This window comes from Gossypium arboreum, chromosome 6, assembly GCF_025698485.1.
Source record: "Gossypium arboreum isolate Shixiya-1 chromosome 6, ASM2569848v2, whole genome shotgun sequence".
Lineage (NCBI taxonomy): Eukaryota > Viridiplantae > Streptophyta > Magnoliopsida > Malvales > Malvaceae > Gossypium > Gossypium arboreum.
In genome coordinates this window covers 131,370,064-131,387,229 of record NC_069075.1, presented here as the reverse complement: position 1 = coordinate 131,387,229, position 17,166 = coordinate 131,370,064, and the positions used below count along the sequence as shown (strand labels likewise).

The 17,166-nt window shown below is 36.6% G+C and overlaps 1 protein-coding gene across 1 annotated transcript; it reads right to left on the bottom strand.

Annotated features, from left to right (window-relative positions):
- Window positions 1–1,329: 1,329 nt before the first annotated feature.
- Window positions 1,330–15,927, bottom strand: LOC108486106 (dnaJ homolog subfamily C GRV2). Its single transcript, XM_017789935.2, is given in 32 exon segments — window positions 1,330–1,877; window positions 2,047–2,115; window positions 2,390–2,513; window positions 2,815–2,939; window positions 3,198–3,656; window positions 3,732–4,075; window positions 4,163–4,508; window positions 4,582–4,953; window positions 4,955–5,035; window positions 5,114–5,408; window positions 6,092–6,134; window positions 6,137–6,435; window positions 6,545–6,768; window positions 6,841–6,881; window positions 6,884–7,334; window positions 7,968–8,247; window positions 8,249–8,358; window positions 8,533–8,673; window positions 9,254–9,372; window positions 9,375–9,572; window positions 9,575–9,614; window positions 9,791–10,092; window positions 10,095–11,102; window positions 11,105–11,599; window positions 11,602–11,690; window positions 11,692–12,020; window positions 12,149–12,211; window positions 12,287–12,388; window positions 12,914–13,122; window positions 13,257–13,344; window positions 14,095–14,328; window positions 14,951–15,927. Coding segments are annotated over 32 exon segments (7,698 nt in total). The 5' UTR covers window positions 15,365–15,927; the 3' UTR covers window positions 1,330–1,673.
- Between the last annotated feature and the right edge of the window lie 1,239 nt (window positions 15,928–17,166).

Here is a 17,166-nt window from a genome sequence, read left to right as displayed (position 1 = left end):
CAAAATAATTAAACTCATTATTCAAAACCCAAAAAGCCCTAGCCAACTAAATAACTTAACTCAAAATATAAAGTTTTAAAAATAATTTTAATATAGTAAAATTTATTATATTTATTTGTATTTTTAATATAATAAAACATTAGTTAGTATTTGATATACAGGCAATATACTGTCATATTCCTTCTTCTTTTAAATATTTATATTTTTAATATCATACTACACCTATAGGACACTCTCTTTCACCCTGCTTGTGGAGTTGAAAAATTCCACTGCAGTGTATCAAATATTATTCTATAAAACATTTATTATGTATTTTTTTAATATAAATACTTTTGAATGGATTTTTAATGTTTTAGATAACATTTATTTTCGTGTAAACTAAAAAAAATCACTTTTATTTGCCTTAGATTACATTTTAGTTTTGAAATGTTACGTTTTAGTCACTTACGTTATCGTTTTGTTACGAAGTGGTCACTCTATCATTAAGCTTTGTTAACTCTCTAATGACAACCCTACGTGGCAGTCCAAATGGATTTTAAATGGCAACTTGGATGTCCAACTAAGACGATAAGAGGTTTTTAATTAAAAAAATTTAATTAATTAAAATTTTTAAATTAATTACATCTTGAACTGGAAAAGAAAACCTGTTCGTCTCCTTTTTCTTTTAGTTTTCTTTTCAATTTTGGCTAAAAAATTATTCTCATCTAAGTTAACATTTAAAACCTATTTGAACTATCACGTAGGATTATTGTTAGGAAAGTAATGCAGCTTAACGGCAAAATGACTACTTCGTAACAAAATGATAACGCAAGTGACTAAAACATAATATTTCAAATATAAGTGACTAAAATGTAATATAAGATAAACAAAAGTGATTATTTTATAGTTTACCCTTTATTTTAATATTTTTAGTATATTATTTTTTAAATTGATTTTAAGTAAAAATACTAATATAAAAATTCAAATATGGGCGCAACAAAAAAATTAAGCCCATTTTGAGAATCCAAACTTTTTTAAAAAAAAAATTGATCTAAATTGACAATGCCCTTGAATATCTCTAAATGAAAACCATGACATTAGACAAAATACTTGTATACCATATTAAAGTAATAAAAAGCTTAGGAGATTACTCCACTCTATTTTATTAACAGAAGTAAAGATAAATACTTACAAAACAATAATTTAAAACAACTCAAAACTAGGATAAAATAATAATAATAATAATAATTATTATTTTATTGGAATATTTTAAATCTTAAAATTACGATATTACCCCAGTTCCTATTCTTCAAACAAAGCAAAAATTGCTATAATAAACTCAACAAAAAATGACCTCAACTAATTTGATGGTATTATTGGACAACACAGACAACAGTTTCAATTTACAATCATATCTTCAATTCTTTTTTCTTCTTTACAAAACGGAAACTCAATCCTTTCTTCTCCTTTTTTAACATATAGAATATAAAACATCCTTCTTCTCACTAGAAAAATTCCAACTACCACCTCTGCTTCAATCAAACCTTCGCTGACGGAGTGAATCCAAGAGAAAGAAAAACAAAAAAAATTAAAGACTGTACACTGAGCTATACAAATGTGTGACTGTCATGTATAATTCTTCACTGAATATACTCTTTCATGCCTCTCAAAATAATTTCTCTTTAATCCTTGCCTTAAGAAAGCTGATCCTGGCTTCCATTTGAATCTGATACTGTTGATGCAGGTATTCTTGACTGTGTGGTTTGTGGCGGAGCTGTGATGGCATAAACCAGTCTGGATGAGGAACTCTCGATCAGACCAGCAACTCCGGCAGCCGCGGATTGGGCATTTGAAGGCAGGAAAAGGTCATGTTTCTGATCTTTATATGCACTCCAAACCTACAGAACACACATGATAACCACTAGAGATGAGATGCACAGAATGAATAGATGAAAACAATACGAGAAACACATTCAAACTGTCAATAAAATGTCAGTTCTAGAGGTTCACCCCCCCCCCCCCCAAAATAAAAAAAAGATTCTACGGAAGCCATGCATGAGGACTTACATCAGATGCATTCAATATTTCGCGCACTTTAATACAATGAGCCCCTTCCGCTGCAAATGCATGCAAAACCTGGATTGAAAAAATTTAATACGTAATTTCAGATTATTAACTCCAGCACTTCAAAGAAATGAAAATAGAAAATCAGCTTCAAAAGGAAAAGAAAAGAAAGAATTCCGATGTAGATAAAAAATTAATCAACTCCTAGAATTATACACTTTAAACAACTAATCACAAAAGATGGCCAAAATAAAACAACTAAGCACAAAACATAGGACTGTCAGATAACTATGATAGTACACTCAGACAAAAGATGAAAGTTCGCCAAAAATGATTGCAATCTAACCTCAATAGCAAGCACTCTGCCAATGGATGCTTCTGATTCATTCCATTTCATCTGAGAGCAAAGTCCGTTCCTTCCCCCAGCTCTCCAATCAAGAAGTCCCAAAAGTACTTCAAGCAGACCAACCCTGCATTATTTACCCATTTTGTTTCAACATCAGAAACTATACAACAGAGCTAACACAACATAAAACTCATCCAAAGATAACACACACAATATGCAACTCTGAACCCGAGCAAATCTGTTAGTATTGCATGCATAATTATTAGTAGACAAATCAAAAATGGAACTCATCACGAAAGTTTCTAAGTAAAATGCCAGAATTCTGGGAAACAATTTCTTCAACTACAAGAGAAATTACCCATCCATGTACGCATGCATGTTTACCATTTATTCGCATTAGTTAATGCCTAAAAATTACTACTTACTTAAGTCCTTGGGCAACAAGTGCATCCCTAGCTCGATTTCCAGCACCCACAACACGCTTTAATGTTTCTAGGGCTAGAATGCTTCCACCTTGCCACCCTATAGCTTTCATTAGAAGGGGAACAACCTGCAATTATATTTTCTTGGGTAAATAAGAGAATAAAAAGTTCAAGGGCGGATTCAATAAAATGACCAAAAGTATATAGACAAGCTAAACAACCCAATCTCCTTATTAAAGAAAATTTCAAAGATTAAAGAACAAGGACAAAACAAAGTACCATGAGAACCTATTACAATCAAGAATGCTTAAATGATAAAACTAAAAGGGTTGACTTGCAACAAACAGTAAGAAAATAAAAAATAAGGCTGTTATTAGAACAGATACCTGTGTTGTTCCAACACTAGTAGCTGCCATAGCTTCAGCACATATAGTACTGGCAGCTAGTTGATGCAGAACCCGCAAACAACTAAGGCGCACACGTTCTTGTGGAGTTTGTGCAGGCTGTTCATCCGATTCATATTTTCTGTCTGCCATATTACCACCATCTTTCATGTCCCCAGATGACATTGCTTCTCGCCTTCCCTCGTAAGCCACGGCAGCAACAAGTTTGGGCACATATCCAAGATAACCCACATGGTCTGCAAGTGCAGGGTGCACTCGCAATAATGAAACCAAAGCAGCAGAAAGAAGCAAAGGAAGTTCAGGGTCAACAGATTCCGACTCATAATGTGTGGCAGCAATAGATGACAAGTACTGATCTAGTAGCCCTTCCAGAAATCTCTTGGGATTTCTAAGAGGAAATTTGGGATCTTTAAGGAATAGCCTGACATAGATTCCACCAACCTGCATGATTATGAACTAATTAGTTCCCCAGCAAATAACAGTAGAAAATTTTGACAAGATAATATCAAGTAATACCTGGGGCTCATCTCTCATTTCCTGCTGTGCAGAAGCTTGCTCAGGTACATCCCAGTCAACGATACGGCCCTTCACCTGTTCACGGTACAGGTCTGATACCATAGTAGCAATTTGTGCAGACAGTGATGCTGCCATGGCTGGAGTCCATACAAGTTCTGGTGTTTCTGTGTTCTGTTCAAGGGCAGACACAACAGCTTCACCAGGCCCATCCCTTATGACTGATACTAGGCCATCTGGAAGAAACCTAGCTAATGTTATAGCAACTCTAGGCCCATGCATTGGCTGCGCAACAAGTTTACCCAATAAAGAGGCTGCTGCTGCTCTTTGCTGCAAGGGAATTTCTTCTGCACACAGCCATTTCTAACATAAAAATGATTGTCTTTCTAGTAGAAAAGGTAAAAAAAAAAAAAAAAACATGAATACAAAATTACCTTGTAAAGGCAAGAGAAGTTCGAGAATGTACACAACACCACCATGCTTGGCTGCTGCCCAAGCAAGTTCAGGTGTGCTTGCCAAAGCATAGAGGACATGAAGTACCCCTTCACGGCAAGCTGGGGCAAAGTGGAGCATTTGCAACAGCAGAAGAAGACTAGATCCATCTGCAACCATGGCCTCCAAGCAAGGTGCATATGTAGTCAAAAGAGAGAGAACATTCAGGCAAAGCTGAGGAATGTTGCTTTCTGATGCAACAGGCATGGAAAAGCATTCAAAAAGTGGTAATAGCCTCTCTTTAGTGGAAAATATGGATGCCAAATTAGGATATGTTGTCAGCAAGTTCTGCAACAGGAGAAGTGTCAGAACTCATGTATTAAATTCTATATGACATGGTAGACACAAGAAAGTAAGTTACCTGCAGTGATGTAAGTCCAGATTGAAGGTTTTTAATCAGGACATTTTCTTCCTTATCTCTCACTTTATTATCAGATGCAGCCAGAGAATCATCATGAACTTGCTGTTCTTCTACTGATGCACCAGTTGAGTCACTTTGATGCTCAGACTCGAGAGTTGAGTTGCTGATGTTAAGTTTTTCCTGAATATCATAATGCACAGAGTGATTGTGCACTAGAGAAGCTATAAAGTCAATTAAAGCCACACAGAATGCTTCTGGTTCACTGATCTCAAAGTCAGGTTGATCATTATAAACCCTCAAATAAACATTGCCAACAAAAAGTTCCTTTGACAGTGCTTCATAGGCAAAGACATGAGAATCTTTCAGGTCATACTGAACCATCTGGGCCTTGGCTAGATCTTTGCTGGTCCACAAATTTCAGCAATTCTGCTCGAGTTGAAGAGTTCCAGATTATCTATGACAAAGAAGAAGTTAGACTTCAACCAATACCAAGGTAATTGAAATGAAACAACAGAAAAAGTACACTGTTCACCTCTGGTGACTCTAGGTTTGTATTCAGCTTCGACAGTAGGTCTTTTGGTACATGATCTCTCAACATGCTGGCAAGTTTCGGAGTTAGCAAAGCTCTGAGTACATTGACTACAGATTCATTATAAGGTGTTCCGTTTTCATCACAGCATAACCCACTAAGCCTAGATAATGCCTGGGCTGCTCGTACAGCATGCATATTTTTCGCAATTTGAACACTAGCACCAACACCATGGGACTCTGCTGTATCAGATTCCTCTGCAGTTGAGTCATACTGAAGTAACAATGGCAAAAGGTACCTAGCCAAACCATATTATCCAAATGAAACAAGTTAATCAAGTAATAGAGGACTATGGATTTAACTCATAAGATTGCCAAATATCTTATCAAGATATTACATCTAAAACCTGTTAGCAAACTAGTAGAAACATAAAGAATAACATCGTCAGCAGCAAGAAAGCTAAACTGATAATGGCGCGAATAATTATTTCACTTAGTCTCTTGTCTACAGTGCCATTTTCATGCACATTCAATAGAGAGGTTTTACATGCATAGTACAAACAAAAAAATTGTAATAAATTTATAATAATAGAATATAGAGAAAGTAATGACACCAAAAAGACTTGAACATGAAGTGTGCTGCCACAAGAAACAAATAGCAGACTATTTAGTATCTACTATATTCTACAGTGAAGAGGATGATCCCTGGGAATTTATAAAGAGTAACTGGCTCCAAAAAAAAATAAAAGAAAAGAAAATAGTCCCAGAAGGCGGCTCTGTATAAACTTAATATTTATTAGCAATGGAAGACTAAATAGAAGATGCAAAGTAAATACTTTGAATAGTGTAACTTTGTAAAAGACTAAGAAGAGATCACATATTTCCTAGAGGACCCACACGAAAATATGGCCATAGATAAACTAATCGACAGTGGTGCAAACATGCATTCGAATCAAATACTGAAAAAGATAAGCTAATTTACCATAACACTCCAGCCTTTATCAAGGCCTCTTGCAAATCGGGGACACAGAAACATGAGCAATAGTCTGGAGGGCACTATCAACAGCTGCAGGCACAACCTCAAGTTCAGTGCAGTGCACTATGTCATCAACAAGTCCAGAAAGCTCAAGGATCTCAAGTCTGGCAGTCTCAAACTGACTCAGAACAGAAAAGGTTCGCATCACATTTGTAACAATGATAGCAGAAGGTTCATTTGCAGGAGTAGTTGGTTGAACAACACACATGCAACGAGAGAGAAGTGTAGCAAGAAGTTGTATCCCACCATCTCTAACAAGTTCTTCACCATTCAATGAGGATGATGCACACCTAACAGTAAAAAGGGGGAAAGAAAAGAAAAAGAGATGAAATCTCCCAGCCCAATTTAACTAGTAAAACGAGATTTACAAGAGTATATGTTGGTAGGAGAGGAATTTACGTAAGCCAAACAAGCTCTGACGCTGCAACAAGAAGAGGTGCTCTATCTGAGGAGAGAAAATTGTTATCTTCCTTGTCAACAGTTACCGCATTGAGCAACATGGGATAACCCGCATATTTAAATGGTTCCAACACATCTCCATATCTTCTATACAAGATGCATTGTCCTTTCAACAGAAGCAAGAGCCTCCAAGGCTGAGGACCTTGCAAACCTTGCATCGTAGCCTACATAAAGAGGAATGATTAATTTAATTCCAAGAACGTCAGTATGCACTTCTCTGAGGAGCAAGCATCTACCTGAAGTCGTTCATAAGCCTTTTGTACAGCAAGAAATTTTCCCTCCCTTCAGGATTTTTGTCAGGATGATATTTCATAGCAAGTTTCCTATATTGTCGTTTAAGCTTTTCTTCATCAATGTTCTCAATTTGCTTGGATATGATAGATATATCTCCAGTCTCCTTGGGAGAACACTTCTGATCAGCATCATCACTGGATACATCTTCCAAGGAAATCTCTAATATTTTGCAAGCTTCCTCCTCAGAAAGATCCATTGGTTTCCGTGTCAACTCTTCTCGCCACATTACTAGCAAGGACTGTAGAAACTCCACATGCTCAACAATCGGCCAATTTGGAAACCGAATTTCGTCACATAGATTTCGAAGGTAATAACGGTGACACCACATTTCATCTCTGAGCTCTGGATAAGTCACTGGTGGCATGGGAGCATACTCATACAAAGAATGACAATGTTGTGACAATTTCTGGGGGAAATCACCAAGATGCTGCAAAACCTTTGGAAAGGAATAAACAATGTATCATGTAATTGTAGTAAGTAGAACAGCAACCTTTATCCTTTATAATTGACCTTGAAAGATATTATATCTTCTAGCCATAGTTTGGTTAAGCAAGCAGTTTCCACTCATCTATTTTCTAAACATAATTTGGTTTCTGCATTCAGGAGAGGGAAAAAGGGAATGAAGGTGGAACCATTGTTTGAGGAAAAAGCAAAGGAGAACAAAAGAATCTGTCACACACACACACACACACACATATAGACTGGCAGAAAGAATTTGGAATTTGGGGAAAAGAGAAATAAGTATTTCCATCGTCTCGCCTAGTCATTTACATGCTCCAGTTTCTAACTTTATACAGAAACTAGTTTATCTATTTTACTTCAGGAAACCACTTGCTTATGTATCAATAAATGATATACTTGGGAGCATAAATTCTTCAATATCATAAACCATTGACTATTCCAAGCTACTTTATATTACACTATAATCTTTAGGACTATGCTTATGTTTCAGATGAGTCCCCACAGAAAATCCTACTTCTATACTGCCAATATATCATTTCTGCATGTGGAAGTGCAGGGTAAAGACATCAAGATAATATACTATTGCACAATTAAAAATATGACTCACCTGACGAATCAGATTTTCAGCTCGCATTTTATGTGTCCAAATGATCTCTGGAGTATCAGACTCAGAAACCATTGCTGCAGCAAATGCAAGTGGGCCACTACGCTCCAATACATACAGCAAAGATGCAGGGAGAAGCCCACCCAATACGCTACGTTTAGCAAGGGGTAATGAAGAGGAAACTGCAGCTTCTTCGCCACCATGGAAAGCTTGATGTACATGAGTTCCTGAGAAGAGTTGTGCAATCGAAAGGAGGTTGGATCCAGGGTAGGCCAGGGCAAAAAAATGCACCTGTGCTGTACAAACGCACCATGGCCTTGGGATTTCTGGTAACAATAGCCTTCAGCAATGCAGCAGCAGCTTCTACAATACTTGGCTCACCAGAAAGCATAGCCTTTTAGGGAAAAAGAAATACATGCAACTGTATGAGTGGAACACTTAAGACAAAAAATTATACTTCTTATAAGGGGAACACATCCTATCATTCTTTCCTGAAAACTAAAAAGTAGAGTGCAACCTTTCATTTGCAATATCTGGAAACAGCATTAAATATCAACTAAAACAATACCTGTGCAATATGTGGAAGGCAACGTGGACTTGACAAAATCCGTTTTACCCTAGGAGTTGGGGTAACTATCTCACCAGCGTCATCCAAGTCTGAATGTGCAGAAACCATGCTATGTAAAACAGACAATGCAGCCTCTCCTACCTGCAAACAGTATTACCAATTAGAAGGTATCAAGAAAAAGATTCAAGGTTATATAAACGTTACAAAGATAGTCTACTGCTACAGTAACAGTCAAAGCAACACGTGTACATCAGCCATTTAGCGCTTAATACAGCAGCTGCATCATAAACATGTACGATCATACCATTTCAATGTCCCCAAACATTAAATTGGCTCAAAGAACCATCACATAAGAAACTAAAATACAAGCAACACATCATCAATGCCCGCTTAAAAGTGCTTTTTAAGTGAGTCTAGTACATACATCTCCAAAGCCAAATTCTATATAATAGAGTGAAGAAATCCAAGCATAATTGAAAGTGCCATAAAGAAAAGAAATATAAAAAGGAGAAAGAAACTCAACAGATGATCACAATCATTAGAAGAAAAAGGTGTAGATTTTCAAGCATTTGACAAGCAGAAGTTGAATAATAAGTAGATTGCAATTTGCAACCAGTTAATAGACCAAAGTCATCACTATTTAAGTAGACACTGCAAACCACTTCCATGATGCAAATGTACTTGTGCAAGAATGTAGACTGGATAATGTGAAAGACAATACCTGAGTGGGTGTAAGGACAGGAACCCGAACAGATAGTGCCCAACGAAGCTCACGAATATCTCGTAATCTCTTCCCGTCCAGCATACCTGAAGCCCAGCACCTCGTTGTCCAATCAATAGCTTTTTTGACCACAATCTTCTGACAGCATCCTTCTCTAAAGGTCCAACTTGCACACCATCTTTGTCAATATACATCCACTCCTTGAGTGGCTCCATAAAAGCAGTAGCAGCAATCAAATTTGATTGTAAAGGGATAGCGGTCCTCTCAGAAGCTTCATGAACCACAGTTAGTAAATCAACAGCTAGCACACACCCCCCACCAAAACACAAGACTCCACATTTGCTAAAACCTTCATTAAAACCTGCACATACAGAAATACAGAGTTGCTATTACTTTCAAAATGATCAAGACTAGAAATCAAAATCTATTTTGGAATTAAGATCAAGCCTTCTCCATCACTTGCTCCATCACAATCTTACAAAGATTCTCTTAAGGCTTGAAATATGTAATGCACCTAAAATTCATTAGGGAAGGCACCTTCAAAAGTAGTAGTAGACGGTGTCTCAAAGCTCTGTCATCTGTTCTGTCCAAGAGAACAGTAATATGTGCAGTCCCTTCGAAAGGGCCAATTGTATTGCAATGTTGTTCATAAACAATAGCCATTGCCCTTGCACAAAGCTCCCTAACTGAAGAGCCTCCACCTCCTCCAAAGCCATCTAATCTTCCCATATCACACCAATCATCAGAAGAACCCATTTCATCTGGAACAGCACCATCCACTGTAAGGCCTATGTCAGCATCGCATAGGAACCGGTGATAGAGTGCTCTGAAGAAGGCAACGGATCACGAAGTGGAAAATCCTGGGCCCTACCACTACTGCCACTCTCAAGCAACAAACGCAGATAATATTGACCAACACAAACTTCCTTGGACAAACTAGGATAACTAACAGAGAATTCAGAGTAGTTCCAAGAGATCCTAGGAACACTATCTTGGCCACTCATACTCTCTACCGTAGCATCTCCCGGAACAATATCTTCAGTGCGCTCCTTCTCAACATCCAATTTATGAACCTCAGCTTGCAAAGCTTCCCGCAACTCTTGCCTAGTACGCTCATTCCAGATCAAATCCGCACGGTTATGGTCAAGGCTAAAAGCACGCCAAAATTCAGGCCAATTGCAAAGTAGGCGACCAGAACCAACAGGCGTGTTCTCCACAACAACCTGAGCAGGTGCTGGAAGACCAGTGTTATGTGACCCAACAGCATTGCCACCAGAATCAACTGAATTTGAAGGATTTGTTTCTGATACTCCATGCACATTTGTTGATGGAGCATCAGCGGAAGCTGATATAAATGAATGCCCATTTTGAGAAATTCCAGTGGAATATGCATCAGTTGCCGAACTTTCGACAGTGTGAGCAGCATAAGATTGGTTTAAAACTTGACTGGAGTTAGGGTCTGCAATTGATTTGTGATAGTTATCTGCCACCCTATGAAAACCAGAATTCATCTGCCTAACTGCATCACCTGCCTCAAAATTATTAACAGAAGGTAAGGACTGCTCTTGCGATGTAATCGTCTGCCCTGTACGAGCTCTCCTTTGCTGTAGTAGACGCTTGTGTCTTTTACTGGTCAATGATCCTTCCTGGATAGATTCTTCAGGTGCTCCATCAGATCGTGTGTGCAAATATGCAACAAGTCCAGGTGGCAAAACTCTAGACAACAAGTCTAGAGCTGGTTGATAGGAATCTGCCCATAAGGCAACAAGTTGGCGACTAACCTCACGGCGCTCACCTGCAGGAAGGAAAAATGCATGTAATAAATGCCTCAACAGAGCTCCATCACGTGAGCAGCATCACGCATTGACTCTGCTGCAATTGCATCTTCTTCAGCAATTGTACGCATTAGCACTGCAACCGTTTCCCTAACACTCTCTGCAGGATGGGCAAACAAGGCAAATAGACGGCGCTTCAAACCAGCTACTTGGCGCAACAGCTCAACAAAAACTGTGTATTGGGTAGTTTCACCATGTGGATCACATATCATAGCCTCCAGAACTTCAACAACAGCCATGGACAATAATGCGGATACAGACATGGGTTTTAATCTGTTGACAAGGATAATAACATAACCATGCTGAGAGAACAGTATGGACTTAGTATGCATAATTGTGGCATGTTGCTCTCCTTTAGAATCTGTTAGCACATTCGTATCCCCAGGACCACCTCCAATGAGTGCTGCAACAAGTCTTGCTGCTTCAGCAGCTACACCCTCAGATCCATTCCTGAGTAAGCCCATTATTCTTCCAACAGCAGCAGGAAAAGACAAAACATGAGAAGCAGCATTTTGGAAGCTAACAATCTACGTAAACATGAAACAAAACCCATCACTGTTGCAGCTGCTTTAGGAGAAGGAGGCGGCAAGGAGGGACTCTGGAGGAAGATTTGGTGTTGCTGGAAGCATTGTTATCAAGGCCATCAGAGTCACCTCAGGAACTTCAATATTAGGAGGCACCCCACTATATGGAATGCATGCATTGAACTCCCTAATTCTGCGCCATAGCTTAGCTCTTGAACCAGGAATAGAACCGCCTTCAGCAACAGCATCTTTGGCAGCAGCAGCTAAGTGTTTCAAATGCATGGATGCACTTTCCACATCAGCAAAAGTGCGTTGTTTTCCAAATTGCAAAGCAACTCTCCCGCAAGGTGGATTAATGCGATGACCAGGCATTGTCAGCCTTGGCAATATAGGTACCGGGCACTGACCCTGGACAAGCAGATCGTCAAGCAAACCACATTAACCATTTATCTAGGAATTATAGAACCAAAAATAGAAAGCATGATCATTAGAGAAAAGAAGCCTGTTCGTATGCTATACAGAACAGGTATACCTACTTCTGTTTGCAACACATCACAAATTGCTGCAAGTAAGCTATCTCGTGAGGTGCTTGCATAGACCTGTGAGCCATAAAATACGGGTAAGCTGCAAGCTCTAACATATTAAGCTTTCAAAGATAGAGATTTTATTCTCACATGGATAGAGCATCCATCATTGAATTCAATAGCAAACATCTGGGGCTCCTCTGAAAATCGAACAAGTGAACTCACTGCAGATAAAGGACGAACAATAACTGCCTGCAAACATCTAAGTAATATTCTCAGCATGTGATTAATCCTACTTCAAACAATTCTTAAAAAAGATAAAAGCACATAACATTAGCCATATGCATTGTGTGACATGTAACACTTTCCTCTAAATGTTGAACTATCAGTTTGACACTTTTACCAGTCATGCAACATAGCAATTAATTTTTGCTGCACCCTACATTATCCAAAGAAGTATCTGGTAATGCCTTTAGAACCATAAATTAAGAATTGCATTCTCGTGAACCTGAATGATTGTTAAATGATTCAGGGGTCAACCACACTCTGCCTTTGCTTAACATATTAGCAAAGACGGTCATGTCTAGCATTCAGCTAGTCCTACTTCAACCAATTCCTAATTATAACTACAACCAACCAGAGAAATAGTTGAAATCAAATAAGTGTAACCCAAATAGACTCATAAGGCAAGTTATGCAGATAATATACGGCATCTACACAATGAGTGTAATATACTAATTCTATTTTTTTATCAATGGATGAAGCGCGTTAGCTTACTTCATAGTTATCTGGCCGTCTTTCAACAAGGGAGGCTTTTGTGAGGATAAGTTGACGAGATACAGCATCACCATGATCTCCAAGTCCTCCTTTTGGGCCAACGGTGAAATTCAATCCAGGGATATTTAAAGTTCCGTGAGCAGCAGAACGCAATCTTGTCACAGACCAGCCTCCACAAGGGGTTTCTTCTGCTCCAACGGCCTCTTTGGCTGTGATTTACATATTTTTCCATATTATTTAATAAACAGTAAAAGAATTATATCAAAGAATTATATCCAAGGAGGAGTAGGCAAAAAAGAGGTGACGAGGAAGAAACAGAATAATGTTCTTTTTAGTAAGGTACCTCTTTGCTTTATATACTCTGTTACAGTGAGAGATTGTGAATGGTCTACAGAAAGTGCGACACCAACCATTGATTTTGCAGTTTTAGTCTGCATAATATATTTAATAATTATCAATGGAAATGTAAAGAGAATAATAATAATTAATTATCGATGTAAAATGTAAAGAGAATGATATGACTGAGAGGGATATTTAACTATTCAATATGGAGCAACTTATTTAAATTGGAAGATTTCAAGAGAAATGTAAACATGAGTGCTATGTTTGGAAATATGAAATTTGGAGAATGGATCTGGATTTGGTTTCTTTTATAAGTAGAGCAAGATAGCAGTTAACTGTATCTAATGGATAATTATTTGGTACACTTGCGGTGGAAATTTTGACTCCACAAGCAGAGTTGAGATTTTGACATGTGTCCTTAAATTGTATTTAAAAATTAAAAAATAAATAAGACATGTGGAAAAATCTCAACTCCGCTTGTGGAATTAATCCCACTGTCTTTGTACCAAATAATTACCCTTATCTAATAGTAATAACTAGTTAAAACTATAGGTCTAAAAAAGAGGGGAAAGAACTAGTTAAATCTAAATACACGTACGTATTTGGAATAGTATATTAGATGAATTTCAAATTTCTGGAATTATTAGGGTATTCCAATTTCACTATAAAGAGAGACCAAGCAAATCCATGAACTTGAATATAATCAAGAAAGTGTTTTTATGCGCTCTTTCACCTAACGTGTACTGATTAGAAATCTAAATCACTTCTTTAAAATTCAACTTCCCAAAAGCAACCAAGGTAAAAGAATTAATGGAAGTAAATTAAAGATGTTAGTATACCAGATTTGAAATGATAGCAGAATTAGTTGTCCCTGAAGCAGCTTGAAAGGCTTTAGATTTCCTCCCATACAGAGGGCAAAGAACGAAACTACCATTATCAACGTTTTTCTTCCCATAAGCATCTGCCAACAGAACAATGGCTGGGGCAGACATATCTCTAAAATCTAAGCACCAGCGAGGATCTCCAGATGTTAAGTCTATAAGTTCAACCCCACAACACGTGACCTTCAATTTCTATACAGACAATCAGTAGTTAAAAGCTTGAATATGAAATTTTAAAACGAAAAACTGAAGTAACCAGTAGTACATAGATACCATAGATAGTTATAGAACTAACTCTTCCGTTTAGAAATAAAATTGATCCTCAAACAAGATACTTTCTAGCTAATTAAAACAGAATTAATCTCAATGACCAAAATCTCAATAGTCAAGTCTTGAGTCTTAATATCTCCCATTATCAACAATGTGAACATTCAAAACATCAATAACTCAAGTCCCACTGATTCCGAATATTCCAAAGCTACCAGAAATCAAAACAAAATAAGCAAATCTAAGCTAAACCGTAAACCCTGTATGACCAAAAATGCTATTTAATTAATCAAATAAAATCCTAACAAATTTTAATTCTATGATCAGCTTCTATTTATCTTCGCATCATTCTCCCTTTATCGCACAAGCGACAGTTTCACAATTCCAAAGTCAAAGTTCGCAGCAATTTAAATTACTTTAGACTAATAAAGTTGTTAAAGTATCATCTAAAGACAAGAGCCAATTTAAGTCAAATTAGAAACTAATTTCATCGAAATTTTAACGTCAATAAATGCAAGAGCAAAACTTAAATCTAGCAAAAACTTACAAAAGGAGACCACTCGGCACGGCGTCTCCGTAGATGCAACACTGGGAACTCCGCCACAGCACCCAACCGGTTCCACCTGATCCTGTGCAATTCAGTTAAAATACTAGCCCGATACTGCGAAGAAAACTTTATAGCCTTATATTTCCCTTTTCCATCGGTCCTGACGCTCAAATTAAACTCGGTAGAATTCTCATCCCTGCCGATAATCGGCGTGGCAGCTTCAAAATCAGTAGAGACATCGTATGAGTTCGTTACTGACAAAGTTGAGGGATCAAGCGTGATAATCGCGACATTAGAAATACAAAGGATTCGCTTATAACGGCCGCGCCAAGAGTGCTTGATGACGATGTAACGGGCAAGGTACTCGGGCTCTTCCTGGGGAGGAGGGTTTGCTGAGTGATGGTGTTGGTCCATGGAAGAAGTGGGCCGGGAATCGGATCGGGTTGTAGGCAAGGGCCGAGTTGACACGGAGTCTAGGTAATGGAGAGTGTGGAGAGGAGAAGCATTGTTAGGGCGGAGGAAGTACCAGAGTCCCACACGTGAAGCGGGGTGGGTACGGTGAGGCAGTGACTGATTAGCCCCCAGCTTCTAACCGTATTCACCAAATCTGCCACTCTGGCCAGTTCCTTGTTTCTTTTCCGATCAATTATACCCTAAATTGGCATCGGAGAAACGAGATCCGGCTCTCAGAGTGTGCGATATGAGCTTGAAAGATGTTTCTGGATTAAAAAAACTGCTAATGAAGGATTAAAATTCAAAGGAAAATGAGAAGATAGAAGAGAAATGGGATTGAAGCAAGCCAAGAGAGAAGAGAGAGAATGGACAGCTCGGAGGAGTTGTTTGCTTTGTTGTTCTGACCGACCTTCAACACTATCGAAACAACAATACTGCGGTTCCCACATAAAGTTACGGCTCGGTGACTCACGGCTTTTTCTTTTATATTATATTTGTCTTTCCCGTCATGATTTTTCTCTACTTGATTAATACTTAAATTACACTAGTTAGTTCAAAAATAAGATATAATAACACATGTCATTAAAGATAATTAATAATAAATATAATATAAAATTAAATTTTGAGTAAAATAATATTTAAATATTTAAATATATCCTATCAAGAATATTACATGTATTGTAATTATTTATCATGTTGTCGTTAATCTTGAATTAATATCGAGTTAATTTATGATACCAATTCATTCAAAAATATTATCAATATATAAAATTAATAGAGATAATAAAATATTTATAATACAATTAAAATGTAAATATTATATTAAAATAAATTTTTGGTTTAGTGGTAAGTTAATGTTTTAATAATAATAAATATTATGGTTCAAATTAAATCGCATATAATTTTTTTAAATTTTTAAAATAAAAAGATTAAAATATCTTCAAATAATATAACTTATTTTAATTATGGAATGATATTTTATAATTTTTCTAACTGAGTTGGTAGTCGATTAATTAAGTAACATCAACTCATTTAGGTACTTAAATAATCGTCTGATTTTTTTAAAATACTAAAATTTTCATATAGATAATTAATTTGTTAGTTTTTAAGTCAACTATTTCACGATATGATTAATAATCTGATCGAATTTCTTACTTTTCAAAAAGTATGAGGAATAAATTTTGACAATTTAAAATAAAAACTTAAATTTTCATTTTCCATAAAATAAAAGAATGAAATTCATAATTAAATCAATATTTTATACTTAAATATTGTTTTTAGCTTAATTTAGAGAAAACTCACACTTTCATTTTTAGATTTTAGTGAAATCTAATTCTCATTATTGAGAAATTAAATATTATATTACCTTTACTTTGAAATTCATTGGTGTCAAGGTAAGAGTTTTTTTCTTTTTTTTTTCAGATTTCTAACAAACCTAATACAAATTAACCCTAGCATCAAGATTTATGAGTATTGAGCTCAAGCTAACGTTTCACTAACCGTGGAAGTTGGTGTTTGACCGTATATATCCACGTATTATTTTGATATTAAGTAATTTATTTTTGTTTTAAGTAAAATTTTAGTATATTTCGGTCCGTTTTAGTCAATATTAATACATATTGAATAGTACAAAATTTTAATATTTTAAATCAATTTTAAAATTTTCATTTTAATCATTTTAATATTTTTATAAATATATTTAAAATTAATATTTATTAAACTATTGAATCTAATTAATAATTTTAGGCCAAAGGGGTATATAA